Source organism: Ambystoma mexicanum, chromosome 4q (genome assembly GCF_040938575.1).
Source record: "Ambystoma mexicanum isolate Mex_15411 chromosome 4q, UKY_AmexF1_1, whole genome shotgun sequence".
Lineage (NCBI taxonomy): Eukaryota > Metazoa > Chordata > Amphibia > Caudata > Ambystomatidae > Ambystoma > Ambystoma mexicanum.
The window spans coordinates 1,063,252,489-1,063,267,751 of record NC_090928.1 but is presented as its reverse complement, the minus strand read 5'-3'; the positions used below and the strand labels follow the sequence as shown (position 1 = coordinate 1,063,267,751).

Below are 15,263 nucleotides of genomic sequence, written 5' to 3'. Positions count from 1 at the left end.
GCTGTCTATGGCATGGTCATCGAACTGTCAGCAAACCAAATGTTACCCTGCCTTAGTCGAGGCTAACAATCAACAAACTCGGCTACGCTTGACAGCGGCAAGTGTAAGGAGCTTAACACACCAATACGCCACAAAAGGGAAAAATACATTAACCACCAAGAACACACCAATGCCCAATTACATTGACTTTCTGATCAAGTACAAGGCCAAACGAAAAGAGGGCAAGGAACCCACAGTCAATACCAACCATGCATACAATCAAATAATAGCAGCAAAAAAGGGGGCATTGAGAAAGCTAAAACTCAAAGCAATAGCGAAAAACAACAAATCAGCTTGGAAAACGTGGTATAAAGAAATAAAAATCTACAAAGCATGGCTACGGTTTTACAAAGCTGAACTCTATCAAAATGACGCCGAAACAATGCTAAGAACCCTGTCGACTAAAAGATCTGGCAACTTTTGGGCCCTAATCAACACAACACGGGGAAACTCCGGGAACCACCTGGAAAACTCAGTCTCAGAATCAGCATGGGCAAAATTCTTTACTGATCTCTTTGCAGCACCACAGAACACTGAGATCACATCCCCCGAGACCAACTTGTCACCCTGGATTGACCTCTCGTCGAAAGAAGACATAAGCGCAGCCATTCAAAAGCTCAAAACATCAAGAGCGCCGGGTCCTGACGGGCTTACCAACATTGATTTAAAAAACCACATAAATGAATTGACAGACTTTATCAGCCTTCTGTTCAATCACTACAGAGAAACCAGACTGATTCCTGCGTCATGGACCAAAGCAACCGTTGTCCCGATTTTCAAGAAAGCAAGTAGGGACGATCTGGCGAATTACCGCCCATTAGCGCTTCTAGACATCATTGAAAAACTGTTTGCAACTCTCTTATTAAGGCATTTCCAAAGATGGGCAAAAATGGCCCCTTGCACTGACCAATTCCAGATGGGTTTCAAAAAGAACGGCAGTACCTCTGTGAACATATTTCTCCTAAATATACTCAAGTTAAAAATAAAACAAGGAGCTCCACCTGTCTATGCAGCCTTTATCGACCTATCACAGGCGTTTGACAAAGTGGACAGAACCATTTTATGGAACAAACTAAAAACTTGGAACTGTCCTGAAGACGTCCTAGATCCAATAATAGCGCTTCACACCCAAACATCTTTACGTGTCCGACTGAACAGACAAGGTGCGCTCTCTAAAGAAATACCATCAGAAAGAGGGTTCAAGCAGGGATGCCCTTTGGCTCCGGCCCTGTTTGTGGCATTCTTAGGGGACTACAAAAAGTCCGAAGTAACCGCCCGCTGTTTTCCACCGAAAATAGATAACATCGAGGTGTCACGAATCCTTTACGCAGACAACATGATACTGCTCGATCAGACGCTGATAGGCCTTCAACGGCAGCTGGACGATCTGGCTAAATACATGACAGCCAACAACCTCACAATAAAGAATAGCAAGACAAACATCATGATCCTTTCTAAACATCACCAGACCCGCAAAACAAACACAACTTGGGTCTTGAACAAAACACAAATTGAAGTCCAAAATTTTAGGTACCTTGGAGTCATTAGCGACGGGTCATCGCAAGAAACCAAAATGCAACAATATCTATGGGACAAAACAAAAAACATGGCATCACAAATGAGACTGATCGACAGGAAGTTTGGTACATTTTCGCTCCTACCGGCGATTAATTTTTATAAAGGCAAAGTAGTACCGGCCTTAACGTATGGTATAGAAGCAACAATCACCATGCCGAACTCAATCTGGCCGAAACTGGAAGCTATCTTTGGAAATTGGTACTTGGTCTTCCAAACTCGGTACCGATATCAGCCGTGAGAAGAGAGCTGGGACTGCTGTCACTGGAAGCGACTGTCAGTGTGTCTTTGATCTCACTCTTCAGGAAGACCTTGATACGGGATGGTCTCTCTATATTTAAACTCATCGACAAAGAGCTCAGAACGACCAAATGCCAAGCCCTGAGAAACGGGGCACCCAAAAAAAAAATTTAAACTGGACAACTTGGCGTGTACCCCAGACGACATGATAGATAATCCACAAAGAGTGATTTACAAGCTCAAAAACTAAGACTGGATTACTACAGGAGAAAGGGCAGTAATGAGCAGACCTCTGAAACACCTCCCACCTACATTCAATAAACTGAAAAGCCCCTTGTCTTATTGTATTCAATTTCCTGACAAGAAACTCCAAAAAACCTTCCTAAGAGCACGGCTAAACTTACTACACACTAGAGAGATCCTAGCAGTAAGAGGACAAACCAATCACACGACCTGTAGACTGTGTAAAAATCCGGATAACCAGGAAACAGTTCGACACTTGGTGCTCAATTGCCCAATCTTAATCGGAGAACGCACAGCCTTCTTGTCGCCACTTTGGGCCAACTCAGTACTGGTGGAAGAAGATACATGGTGGTGCCGCTTGATTTCAGGGGAAAAAGCAAGATGGTCATTGGCCACTGCAAAACTACTGGAAGCAGCATTCGCAAAGATAAATTCCACTGAAACCATACTAAAATAGCATACAAAACAACATCAAATTCAGGACTTGCTTTTCTAGATCTCTCCGTCAAACAACCACCAATGACTTTCGGTATTCCACAATGATAGTCGAACATTGGTATCATTTGAACATTTGTATCAATATGTCTTCTTCTTGTAAAAGTCAATTTCTTTTCACTATACACAAGTAAATAAAAAAAAAAAGATTACTGACAGTGTGTGACTGTGATGCGTAAATAAAGTTTATTAAAAAAAACTTTAAAAAATCCTTTCACCTCTGGTGCCACCTGTGGACTGAATACCCTAAGAGACATGTTTTCAGTAGGGATGAATGACACAGGTATTCCCTATGATGAGAAGGATGTTGATGATGATGCTTTTTGACACCTGTTCGGAGGTAGCAACAAGCCTTCCTGCACAAACAGACCGTGAACTTCTAGTTACTAGTGGAAGTCAGGATCTGGATGGTAATTTTATGTTCGATACCCGGTCTATCGTGCACCGTAATTCCATGGAACGGACTCCCCAATATCATGTGGCAGATTATGTGCACAAGTGCTTTAAGTCAAGGCTGGACAGCTGTAAGGCCGCATGAGATTCAGTACTAGATAAATGTGCGTATAAATAGAGTATATCCCAAAAGATGGTCAAGTTCTTAGAAAAATATGGTAGGGACCCTTGCAAAGGCATGTATCGGGCATTGTTCTCTTGTCAGGAAAGTCTCCTGGATACATTGGGACGCCTGGTAAAAATACTTCACATGACTGAGGTAGCCAAACAAGAAGGCACAACCGTGGAGCCTGATATACAGTGTATCTTGGCCCAGAGGGCACTTTTTTGGGTGAATGCAATTAATGAGTGCAGAAAGGTGAAAGGGTTTTCTTTTGTAAATAAATCCCAAACTCGGGGGAGATAGCAGATTCCTACCCATAGAACACAGCAGGCCTGTTGTTTTTAGGGGTGCAATATATGAAGAAAGTCAGTATGTATCCACAATCTAATCTCTGGATAGAGCCCAAACGACTCCTAAGAAGATATTTTACACGACTAAGGTTTTACCAAGGGTCAGTAGAAAGACAGGCCATTCAACCTGACAAGCGAGCATACAATATGGCTCCACAGGTTCCTTCTAGTTTAGATGACAAGTGGCAAACACTGAGCAGCATCTACAGTCCGTCTCCCCTTCCCCCAGAGGGAACAGTTGTTTATACACAGTGTCCCCTCCACGAAAGCCCCATGTAGAAAGATTTATTGATTGGTGGAACTCTTCGAAGTCACATATGATTCAAGAGATGGATACAATATTTCCTCGACAACTGGTTAAGGAATACAATGGTTTCCAGTGTTGTGCAGACCGTACAAGGATTTCAAACAGACTGGTCACACCTGTTCAGATCAAATTTACTAGGGGAATTCATTTCTCACGCCTTGGGGCTCATATATATCTCATTTTAGGCAGTAATGCAGTTGCTCTACAAAGGGCCTATATAGGAAATGCAGTTTTAATTTTCACGGTTGTTATGCAATCTCTTTCCAGTTCGAAAAAAGGACAAAGGCTTTCCATCAGTGTTAAATTTGAGGTAACTAAACAAATTATTGTTGCACAGGCATTTCAAGATGGATACAATTCACCTTCTCCAAGAAGTCTTGCGCCCCGAAAATTGGCTGGTCGGTCCCAATGTATCATCAGTCCACACAGCCATTTTCTTTAGTTTGTTTGGAGAAAGGATCTTTGGTTTCAATCGCCTACTGTTCGGCCTGTCATCAGTACAGTGGTGCTTCCCGAAACTGCTGATAACAGTTGTGATCCTACAGAGCATGGGGAAACCAGATGAAAATCTGCCCGGCTGACATTCTGATTTGGGGCTCCCCCAGGGAAATGGTCCTAAAGCATTTGGAGATGGCCCCGAATCTCCTCCAGGGACTGGGGGTCATTGTAAATCACAAGTCAGACACCACTCCCTCCCATTGGATGAGTTTAATGGGGTTTCCAGATACAGGCCACTGCTACATCTCTCTTTCTGGCAGAGAATAATGAAGGCCATAAAAAGAGGGTTTCATTTTGTTCTTCTATATCCTGTCATCTCTATACACCATTTAGCCCGAACAATAGGTCTTCTATCCACCTCCATCCAGGCCATCTTTCAGGGGCCTCTGTGTTACAAGACTCTGATGGCTGAAGATTGGAAGTCTTTTGGAAAGAGCTAATTTATGAAGATGGGACTCCACTCTCTGGCAAAACCAAGGAAGAAATCTGATGGTGGTTGACACACCAAGGGTTCGTAATGGCAGGACAATTTTTCGCTTAATCCCCCAGTCTTCTATTAGAGTCAGATGCCAGATTGGGGGGGGGGGCAGATGTGGAGATACCTTGACTGGCAGTCCATGGTCCTGAGATAAATCCATAATGCACATAAGTTGTTTAGAACTTCTATCATGGTCCTTTTGACTCAAATGCTAGAAAAACAGTCAACATTGCTCCATCGTTCTCAGGATGTATAATATCTCAGCTCACCCCAAATCTCTGATAGACCTGCAAACTCTCTTTTGGGAATACTGCTTTCCCCGCCATATTAGAATTTCTGTGGAATTCCTTATGGGCACTCTCAAATAAGTGGCATATTGGGCACCTGAGACTCCAGCGATTGGCACCGCTTTCCACCCGTCTTTAATTTTTCTTAATTTATTTATTGGGCATTTATAAAGTTCCTATACAACAAATGGTGCTTGAAGGCGCCACAAGACAAAAAGGGGGTAGGGAGACAGGGATGAAAACAACAATAATGGTCCTACTTGGCCTTGTGTCATTCGGATCATGCAAGTGCAGTAACAAGAAGTGCATGGGGGGAGGGCAGTGAGGAGAGGGGGAAATGTGGCTGGGCAGAAGGGATACTACTAAGGTGGGAGGGGAGTACAGGGGGCGGAGTGGAGGCATAGAGGTGCAGGGGGGAGCAGGACGGGAAGAAGAGGGCCCCTGGTGCTAGGAAAGTGCTAAGGGGATGTAGGGAGTGCAGGGAGTGAGGACCACATGTTAAGTGTGAGGACACGGGTAGACCAGGCGCAGTAGGGATGCACACTCCACCAGGCTAGTCAGGGGAAGGGGACCCAGAAGGGCAAGTGCAGGTTATGAGGGGTGCTGAGGTAGAGTGGGTGAGGAGGGCCTGGTGCCCTGCAGGACTCAGAAGGGACCAGACAGCCAGTCAATGCGGGAGAGGGGAGCATTAGCAGGGGAGGGGGAGAGGGAAGGAGGAATAGAAAAGGAGGATCTTGAGAAGCTTCCAGTACTAAAGGATATCCGGCTCAAGCATGAAAGGGGAAGGGAGGCCATTGCACAGGGAGGCTCCTGCCGAACAGAAATCTACCCCCCACACTCTGCTTAGAAAAGCATCTGATCTGCAGAGAGTTGGAGCTAGAAGAGCAAAAGGCTCTAGCAGCGAGGTATTTAGGGAGTGAGAGTTGGATGTAGTGGAGAACCAGGCCCCAGAAAGCCTTATGGATGATGCAGAGGGTCTTGAACTTGATCCTCACACCACCGGGAGCCAGTGGAGAGATTTTAGGGTTGGAGAGCTGGGGTGCATGGGCTTGAGGACAAAAATAACTCACAGTCCTGTTCTGGATTAGTTGAAGGGGGCGAAGTGAGAATAAAGGAAGATTGAGGAAGAGGCTGTTGCAGTAGTGCAGCCTAGAGAGGACCAGAGCTCTGGAGACATTGAGTTTCTGGGGGAAGGTGAGGAAAGGGAGAATGCCTCTGACGAAGCGCAGCTGAAAGTGGGCCTTCTTGACAAGGTCCGCGATGTGAGGAGAGAAGGAGAGAGGGGAGTCAAAGATGACACCAAGGTTTTTAGCCTCACGGGAGGATAGGGGAAGGGACCTCATGAAGGGCAGCCAGAGAGTAGGAGGGAAGGAGGGAGCAGGGGTCCCAATGAGAAGGATCTCATTGTTACTGGCATTAAGGGAGAGATTGTTAGAAGCACACTACGCCTGAATAGCTCTCAGTTAGGAATGAGAGAGGAAGAAGTGGAGGGAATCTTGAAGGAGAGCTGCGTGTCATACGCATAACATTGGAAGTGAGGAGAAACAACAGAGATCAAGTGGGCCAGAGGGGCAAGGTAGATGTTGAAGGGCCACGACGAAAGGATAGAGCCTTGAGGGATGCCACAGGTGGACATTGTGGTGGAGGATAGTAAAGGTCCCAGTTGAACCTGGGAAGGTCGGTCAGATAGGAAGCAGGTCAACCAGTCCATTGGCAGGTCTGTGGTGCCAAGGGTATCACAGAGCCGATTTAAACGGTGTCATGATTTCTTGTATCAAAATCAGAGGAAATATCAAGAACTCTCCAGCAGATCTGGAGTCCATGGCAGATTTGAGGCCCACTGCACATCAACTTATTTGCCACCCGCCCCAATAGCCAACTTGTGCCTTTCTTCAGATGGGGGCTTGACCCAGATGTATTGAACACAGATGCTTTTTTCAGGATTGGGAAGGATGGCACTACAATTTCCCTCCTTATTCCCTAATTCCAAGTGCAACTGCAAGTACCATTCTGGTAATAAACGCCCTTTCAGCTTGCCCAGCATGGTTCCCAGTCCTGCTGGGGATGTGCTCAGATGTTCCTTTTCTCCTTCCAGTCATGGACCATTTGCTATTAGAGCCGAAGGGGCTCCCTGGTCCACTCAGGTGCCTTCAGCTATTGTCATGGAAGGTGGTTAGCCATTCAGATTCCCTCAGGGGTTTGGCAATGACAGATTTCCTCAGGAATTCTGGGTCCCAGGCACTTTCTGTTTTGCAGACATGGGTTAATCGGTTTCTGCCTAGGCATCTGGATCCATTTTTTTAATTGCAGTTGAGGTGGTGAACTTCCTGAGTGAGTTGGCTCCATCCCTCTCTTACAGGACAGTCAATGTTTATAGGTCGGCTGTTTTGGCACAGCATTTTTCTTGGAGGTGGGGGGGGCTATGGGCAGCATCCTTTGGTCCTTCATTTGATGAAGGGGAGTCAAGTCTGTAAACCCCCTCGGGCTAGGTATTCTGTGCTATGGAAATGGTAACTCTGTTTTTCCCCTCTTTTTAGATTGGGGCCCCAATGAGGACCTCTCATTACAAACTCTGTTGTTCTAAACTGGTCACACTCCCCTGCCTGATCTGAGGGTCTAAGGCATCATTACATTGGATTTGATTGGATGCGGTTTGTCACCCTCAGGGGTGTGTTTCACTATACCTCTTCGGACTAGGACTGGTTGCAAGTCAGTATTGTATCTCATATTTCATGATCATCCTAATCTGTGTGTTGTACGCGGTCTCAAACGCTAGGCACAAAGAACACAGGACTTTGGAGGTTCCAACTCTCGATTATTTATTGCATTTAGGAAACTCCATAACTCAGTGTCAGCCTCCACATTAGCTAGGTGGGTTATGTCCCAGGCTGGGTGGACATTTGTTCATTCTACCACAGGAACCATGGCATCAAATGCTTTCTGGGCAGGTGGTGTAAGGAATCAAGAGTAACACTCGGACACAGGAGTTATTCTGGTGGTGGTTATAGACTTTTATTAAGGAAAAAAAAGAGGGTTGTAGAAAGACCTATCTAACCCTATCGCTACGAGCAGTTTCCCTGCCTCAACAAAACTAAAGGATGACAGTGTCAGAATGTCCAAAAATAAAGAGTTCTCCATCTTGTGTCCAATATACTAACGTGACCATTACATGCCAAACTGAAAAACAAAGTGCAAAGGAATATACAGCTTCATTACGAGTTGGCTGGTCTGGAAATAAGGTGCCGGTAACAACATATACCAGCAGCTTTCTGGACCGGGCAACTCCATGTCTACCGGTAGGGGCTCTGATCTACGGGCAGGCCTGACCCGCTGGTAGATCAGGCCCCTAGCGCGGCAGATAAATGCCTGAATCACTGGCACTGTTGCCAACAGTGCCAGTGATTCAGGCAACCCCATCCCATAGAATACTATTCGACTGTATGGAATGAGAAGTTAAAGGTGTCTCCACGGTCTGCAATAGCAGGATGTCGGGCGGCAGAGACAGTACGGTAGCTCACCGGTATCCCGCAGGAATACCGGATAACTCATAATGAGCCACAAAAGTCTTTCAACATCTTTTGCTTTTTCCAATGTTCCAACACAAATTTCCAAAAATAAACAAATAGTCAAAGTTCCACAATGTTCCACAATTCTCAGGAGGGAGTCCCCTTCCCCTGAGTCCCCTGAGCTCACCAGCACAGTACTCGGGAGGTATTTCTCTTCCACTGAGTTCTTAAGATAAGTTATATTTTACAAACACAATAGTTCAAGGGGTATGATTCTTCCCAGAGTTCCTTTTTCCACAAAATGCTATTTTCCAGCCCAGGGTTACGATTCCCACTTTCCCTAGTTTTCACACATTCAAGACAGTGATTGAAGGGAGCGGAAATGGTCGGGAGCAGTGTTCCACTACTTTTATTTAGGTTTACCATTCCTCTACTTTTTACAAACATATTTACCACTCTATATAGAGGATTTGTCCATTCATATCCCTGTGCAAGTGTGAAGTTGTAATGCAAGCCTTACTTACTAGTCACTTAGACGATTTGAACACCCAGTCTGCAACATTTGTCACGTATTGCACTATGCTTCCACCTACCCTATCCCCTGCTGAGATCACAGTTCTACTACTTTTTTTTGGTACACTTCTACTACTGAATTAAAGAGGTTATTTGCTTCCACCATCTATTACACATTTGGATGCAGGTGCCAGACCCACAATCAAGTCACCTGGGGGATTCTCCTGCCAGGACTTCCTAATTGTTTTCACTTTGTTTTTTCCACTATTTGTAACTTTTCATCTAAGGGGGGATGTTCCCTTCCCCTAGATCTTATACACTCAAGGGGCTTTTCTTTCACTCCCTGATTACTAGATTTTCACAATTATAGTTCTCTTTCTCAGAATATGCAATTTTCCAGTCCAGGAGGCATGGCCCCCTCCCCCAGGATTTTACACAATGAAGGGGCTCTATCTGTCCTGGATTCTGACAATTCTTTCAACTTCCCAGTCCAGGGGTTATGGCGCCCTTCCCCTGGACTTCACCCATTCAAGAGGTTGTATTTCCTCTTCTTGATTCTAATAGTTTATTCACAATTGGTGCTGGTCCCAGACTCACAATAACATTGCCAGGTATACTCTCCTGCCAGTGCTTTCACAATGTTCACTTTATAATTTGGTGTGGGTCCCAAACTCGCAACAGGTTACCTGGTATACTCTCCTGCAAGGGATTTCCCCACATATAAGATGTTGACTCATTTAGCCAATGGGTCCTCAACACTTCGGTTTCCTTCCGTAATGCTCTCAGCATCCCAGCTCCATTGCTCGGGCTTCGTCCTGTGAATGGCCCTGTCTTTCCTTGGAGTACGATACACACTGTGAAGTGCCCTGGTGTCCCAATTCCCCTCTCTGGGCTCACCGGTCTCTTGTGGCTGCTTCAGCATTCTCTGCAGCATTCAGTTTCTCTGGCAGGACACCTCCTCTGTCTGCCGGCGTCGCATCTGTTCTCCTGTAGTTGAAGTGCATTGGCCTTCTTTCCACATCTTCTCCTGCTGCAGGCATCTGTGCGGCGTACCTTTGACCTCAGAGCTTCTCAGGATGGTGCCGATAGGAGTTTTCCTGTCCCCTTTTGCATCTGCTTCCTCCTCGTTTCCAGACACGCGTTGGGTATATTGGAACTGCATCTTCCTCGCGGTGCCAGTGTTTTAAATGTCACGGCACCCATTAGATCCCTGCAAGCACTGTAACATGTCTCTAGTTCTGCAACTTTAGTGCTCTGCATTTTTTAAATGTTATTAATGATTAGTTTGCTTGCTCTGCATTGGTCTTGTGCTCTTCCTTGTCTTAGTTGGTTGGGAAAGAGTTTAGGGAATAGCTCGACTGTTAGTGCAAAGCGGATGAACTGGATCTATATAACAATATCCCATACAGGTTTGGGAAGTCAAAGGGTTGATGTCATTCCTTGAGTGGAGAGGGGGATACCAAGTTCCTGCCTGTGAGTCTCCTTCCCTCCCATGAGGGTTGTCTCCCCCATATGGTCCTCCCTCACATAGTCACCCCCAGAGTCAGGATCAGTGGGCCTCTGCCTTTTCCTGGCCACATGGTGAGAGGCTTTCCCCTGGGAAAGGAGTGATGACCATGCCAGATTCATTACAGTGGCTTAGGACTGAGGATATATTGAAGGCAGCAGATTAGTCCTATGTATTTAATACTTTTTACTGATAGCTGGTTGAACACATCTCTTGGTATCCCGTTGCTTTCTCGGCAGGAATTACTTGGGGGGGGGGGGGATAAAAAATAAAACATTTGAAGGAAATTTTGTGAATTACCACAATGTAGTTACTGTCGATGAAGCGACATGGAACCCATCTTTAACACTGTATTGGCAAAGCTTTGATCTTGCATAGTAGGAGGCCTTTGTACCAAGCCATTAAATGTTGATTTTGCTAATTCACGATAGAAACGTGAAGATTTTATGATGGGTTGAGAGGAGAGTGTTATCCTGCTCTAACAATTGCATATTTGGTTTGTTTTTCCCCTTCGCCCCCATCATTTTCTGTTGATTCTTTCAGCTTCGTGGTGTGGAGATGGACTGGTTTCTTTCTAAGGCCTGGGCGAAATGCACCTAAGCTGATAGGATGCAGGATAAGAAAAGAGGAAGTCCTACGAGGGTGCAGCATTTTTATGGGATAAAGACAGTGAAGAAGAACTATACTGGTCTAAAGAAGAGGAATAATGGGACTAGTAGAACCTTTAAAGAAAGGGTTTCTGTTTGTAAGAGAACACGTTCTTGGTGCTATCAGAAAATATGGCGATTATGTTGCATAATACTCGCCTATGTGTCCTCAATAAAATCTCAACTTTTTGTCCTAAACTAGCAAAATCGTCAATTGGGTTTTTTCCATACGTTATCCTGCAGAACTGTTGGTTTTTAACACATTTTTGGTAAAGATTCTATTGTGAAATGCACCCTTTTAAACCATTATTTTAAAAAGTAATTATTGTGGGGTAAATCCCTCACTGCCTCAGACCCTGTTATTGGTTTAGGGTCCCTTTCTATGTAGATCGCTCAAGTGAAATGGGAGGAAATATTAATGCCACTCCACTGACAAAATAGACGAGCCATCACGGTTTGTGATAAAGAGCTGGTAGGATTGCCCCCGCCCCTTTCAAAAGGCCAAAAACACCATTTGTAAACATTTTTATAACCTAGGAAGAAAAATTCTTTAGGACTCAAAAACAAAGCCGCTAATGATCAAATGCAATCGAGGCTAAAAAATAAAATGATACACTGACTGATAAGTAATATTAAAAAAATCTGAATTCACTAGACAAGGGGAAAACATGGGACAGATGTATAGAGAAAAGGAAACACAGGAGTGATGGGTTGGGGCAAACATTCCCAACTCATTAAAGCATTTGGAAACAATTAGTCAAATGTTGGTGAAGGACATTAGGAAAGCCATTTGGGGGAAAATAACACAAAGTGATCCGGGGGAGCGGCGGGATGTGGGCCGCCTCCTCCCAAGCAAAGGAAGCTTTCACAGTAGCAATAGATTTGGCTTTCACATAGACCTTTGCCAGACATTAAAGAAATGCCTTCAAAGCTCCAGTGCACTTCCCAAACATATGCTGTAAGGGGACACCCTGCCTTCTTCAGCATGTATGACACAGCTCTCTGGGATAGGTTTATTCATTCACAACACACTATTTTTCAATGCGGAAGGACACAAGCTCGACAGGGTGTTTGGGATGCAGAAGTCAAGCTCTTCTGTGTCCCTTATCACATACATGACAAACCATGACAATTGGTGGCATAGACATCAATCTGCCAAAAAGCAAAAATATTAAGGATAAAAATCAATAATGATCAAAAAGGCAATTAAGAAAAAAAAAATATTTCTTCAAAAAAATGGCCACACCCAAATGTTTGTTAAACGTGATTTGAGATAAGCAGAATCTCTGAAGAGGTCACTATGATACATTGAAAGCATCCATCATCTTGTAGGTAAGGAAAGTGATTTAATTTCTTCAATTCATCCTATTTTCAATGCTTGGAAACTAGTTATATTTGTCATTCAATTCTCAAAGTATCCAAGATACGTTTTTTCACATCAATGATTTACACACAGTGTTGTTGTAAGCAACATTTTAAACTTGCTACTTCAACATAGAACAGAGTTTTCAGGCACCGTGTACCCCAAGAAAGACAAGCAACATACTGAAGGTTTTCAGCAGGCGGCCACAGTGTTGTGTGGTAAGTCACATTAAGAAGACAGAAGCTATTCTCACCGTATCCACTGTCTGGAATGTGTTAGTCTCCGCCTCTTCCTCATCTGTGCTGAATTCTTCCATCATTTCTCCGCTGGAAAAGTGGATCACTCTTCGAGGCGTCCTGGATTTTTCCAGGTCTTCATGTTCCAGCTTATCCTGCTGAGAATGCCGACATTTCCTTTAGCACAGTCTTTGGTCTTATAGGAAAAACACGTTTCATTAAACCCTGAATAGGCAAAGAACTAGGAATAGGTCTCCAGGGTTAGAAGTAGTTTGAAACCAAAGAGCAAACAAAATGGGATTTGCCACAGGTAGTCCAAAATTGGCTAATTGATTATCACATTTGCATTTGATTTTTACCACAATTTTCATCTATCTTTTAATGAGGTAAAACATGAATTTAATTAGCCTATTTCTTATGGTACTAGCCACCTTTCGCTAATGGCAATTTCACAGAAATAAATGCTACTTTTTTGCTGCTTTTCTAGCACAAAAATACAGATGGTAAGTTTGGGTAAGGTCTATAAGAAGGGTGGGGTGAGGAACGGGATATATATATAGAATATATGAAGAATATGTGCTGTAGGAATAAAACATACAGACATTCAGATTTTTGTAATCTTTTAAGTTCGGACCTTAATGGGAAGCGACCAAAGACCTCAAGTGAGGAGCAGGGAATGTGTCTCTTGGAAGGAGAGGGGACTGCCCTTGTGGGGAGCGCATTGGGTGTGGCTTGGGTGAGAAGCAGGAATGGACCCCGGGTGAGGAGTAGAAATGAGCCTCGTGTGCAGGGATGGAGCAGCTATGGCTCGTAGGAAAGGAGCAGAGATAGTTTTTGGAAGAGTACCAGGGATGGGTCACGATAGAGCAGCACAGACAAGCTTTGAGAGAGTAACAGGCTGGAGCTTCACATGATAGAAACAGACCTTGGATGAGGAACAGGTATGGGTCTCATGTCTTGAGAAGCAATGGGCTTCGGGTGAGGAGCAAGGCTCTGCCTCTGGTGTGAATAAGGAATGGTCCTCCAATAAGAATGTATGTGTCTCAGGTGAGTTGCAGTGATGGGCCTCTGTGAAGATCAGGTATGGGCCTTTGTTGAGGAGCAGGGATTAACCTCAGGGATAGTCACGACTGTACGCTCTGCCAACTCCAAGTTTTAGTGCAGCATTGCCAAAATAGTTGGCTGATTCCCATCTGATTCCCTGACAGCAAAAGAAAAAGAACATGGCAGCCAACATATAAAAGCTGTGGTGGACAGTCATAATGTCGAAAAAAAAATGTCGACAGACAAAAATGTCGACAAAAAAATGTCAAAAAAAAAAAATGTCGACTTTCGTTTTTTTTAATTATATATTTATTTTAGGGGTTCGGGACTAAAAAAAAGGGAAAAATAAAAAAAAAGGGGGGGGGCTGGGGGGGAACCTGCATTAAAAAAAAAAGTCGACATTTTTTTTTCGACATTTTTGTTGTCGACATTTTGACTATAAACCAAAAGCTGCCAATGTAAACCTTACAGTGGTAGTCTTGTCTGGCAAAGAAATTATAAAACTGTCCTGCAATTGTAATGTGCGTGATGATCGTCTCATGGCCTTCTCCGGCAATACAATGTATTGTTTTACCATGAAATGTTAAAAACTACAGTCTGACGAACCACCAGACAACTCCAAGTGCATTAAGGCCATGAGAATGGCAGCTACACACTATAAAGATTTCACATAACAAAATAAAATGGCGGAAAACTACATCTGTGTCATTTGGAAGTTTAGAAGAATTTATTTAATCTCCAAGTAACATTACATATTTGCATTCAAGGCAGTCATTTTAGACTAGATCACTCTAAAGCGCTACACTGTGAAGGGGAGGTGGAGAAGGGGTCTTTAAATCGTAGCCAGCCCAGAATCCTGTAGTTCAGCACACCACAGCCTTAAAACATGGCATCATATTTCTGGAACTAGAACATCACTTCATTGGCTGCTTGTCCCTGAGAACAATACATTTAAAGGCCTCGAGATCAAAAGAAGGGAATCAAATATAAACTTCTCCCCTCATCTAAGTGTGCACACCTGAGATTTGGCAGACCACTTCTGGGGGGCCGCTGGGTGTGGCGCTGGAGGCAGAGAGCGCCAGAGGCCTTGGGAAAAGGACTATGATTATGAGAACCGTGAGAGCTAACCCCTTATTGCATAGCCAGCTACAGTGTTATGTTATGTTACGTTATGTTATGTTAGATGTTCTTGTAAAGTGCACGTTTGCCAAAGGAATCTTGGCGCAGCAGGAAGGACAGATCAAATTTAACGGTAACCCAAGAGTTAAAATAGATGAGTTTTTAGTGCCTTTCTAAAGGCAAGGTGGTTTCCAAGATTCTTCAGATGCAGTGGCAGACTGTTCCAAAGTCTGTGGGCAACAACAGAAAAAGCGCGGCCA

At 44.3% G+C, this 15,263-nt stretch overlaps 1 protein-coding gene across 2 annotated transcripts in view; it reads right to left on the bottom strand.

Moving 5' to 3' along the window:
* Positions 1-15,263, bottom strand: part of FAM177B (family with sequence similarity 177 member B) — a 234,085-nt gene that overhangs the window by 144,011 nt on the left and 74,811 nt on the right. The window contains exon 2 of one of the 2 annotated variants that reach the window (XM_069608617.1): positions 12,858-12,998. In XM_069608617.1, the coding sequence (XP_069464718.1) occupies positions 12,858-12,998 (141 nt within the window). The remainder of the gene's footprint in view (positions 1-12,857; positions 12,999-15,263) is intronic. The other variant, XM_069608618.1, reaches the window with a different exon arrangement.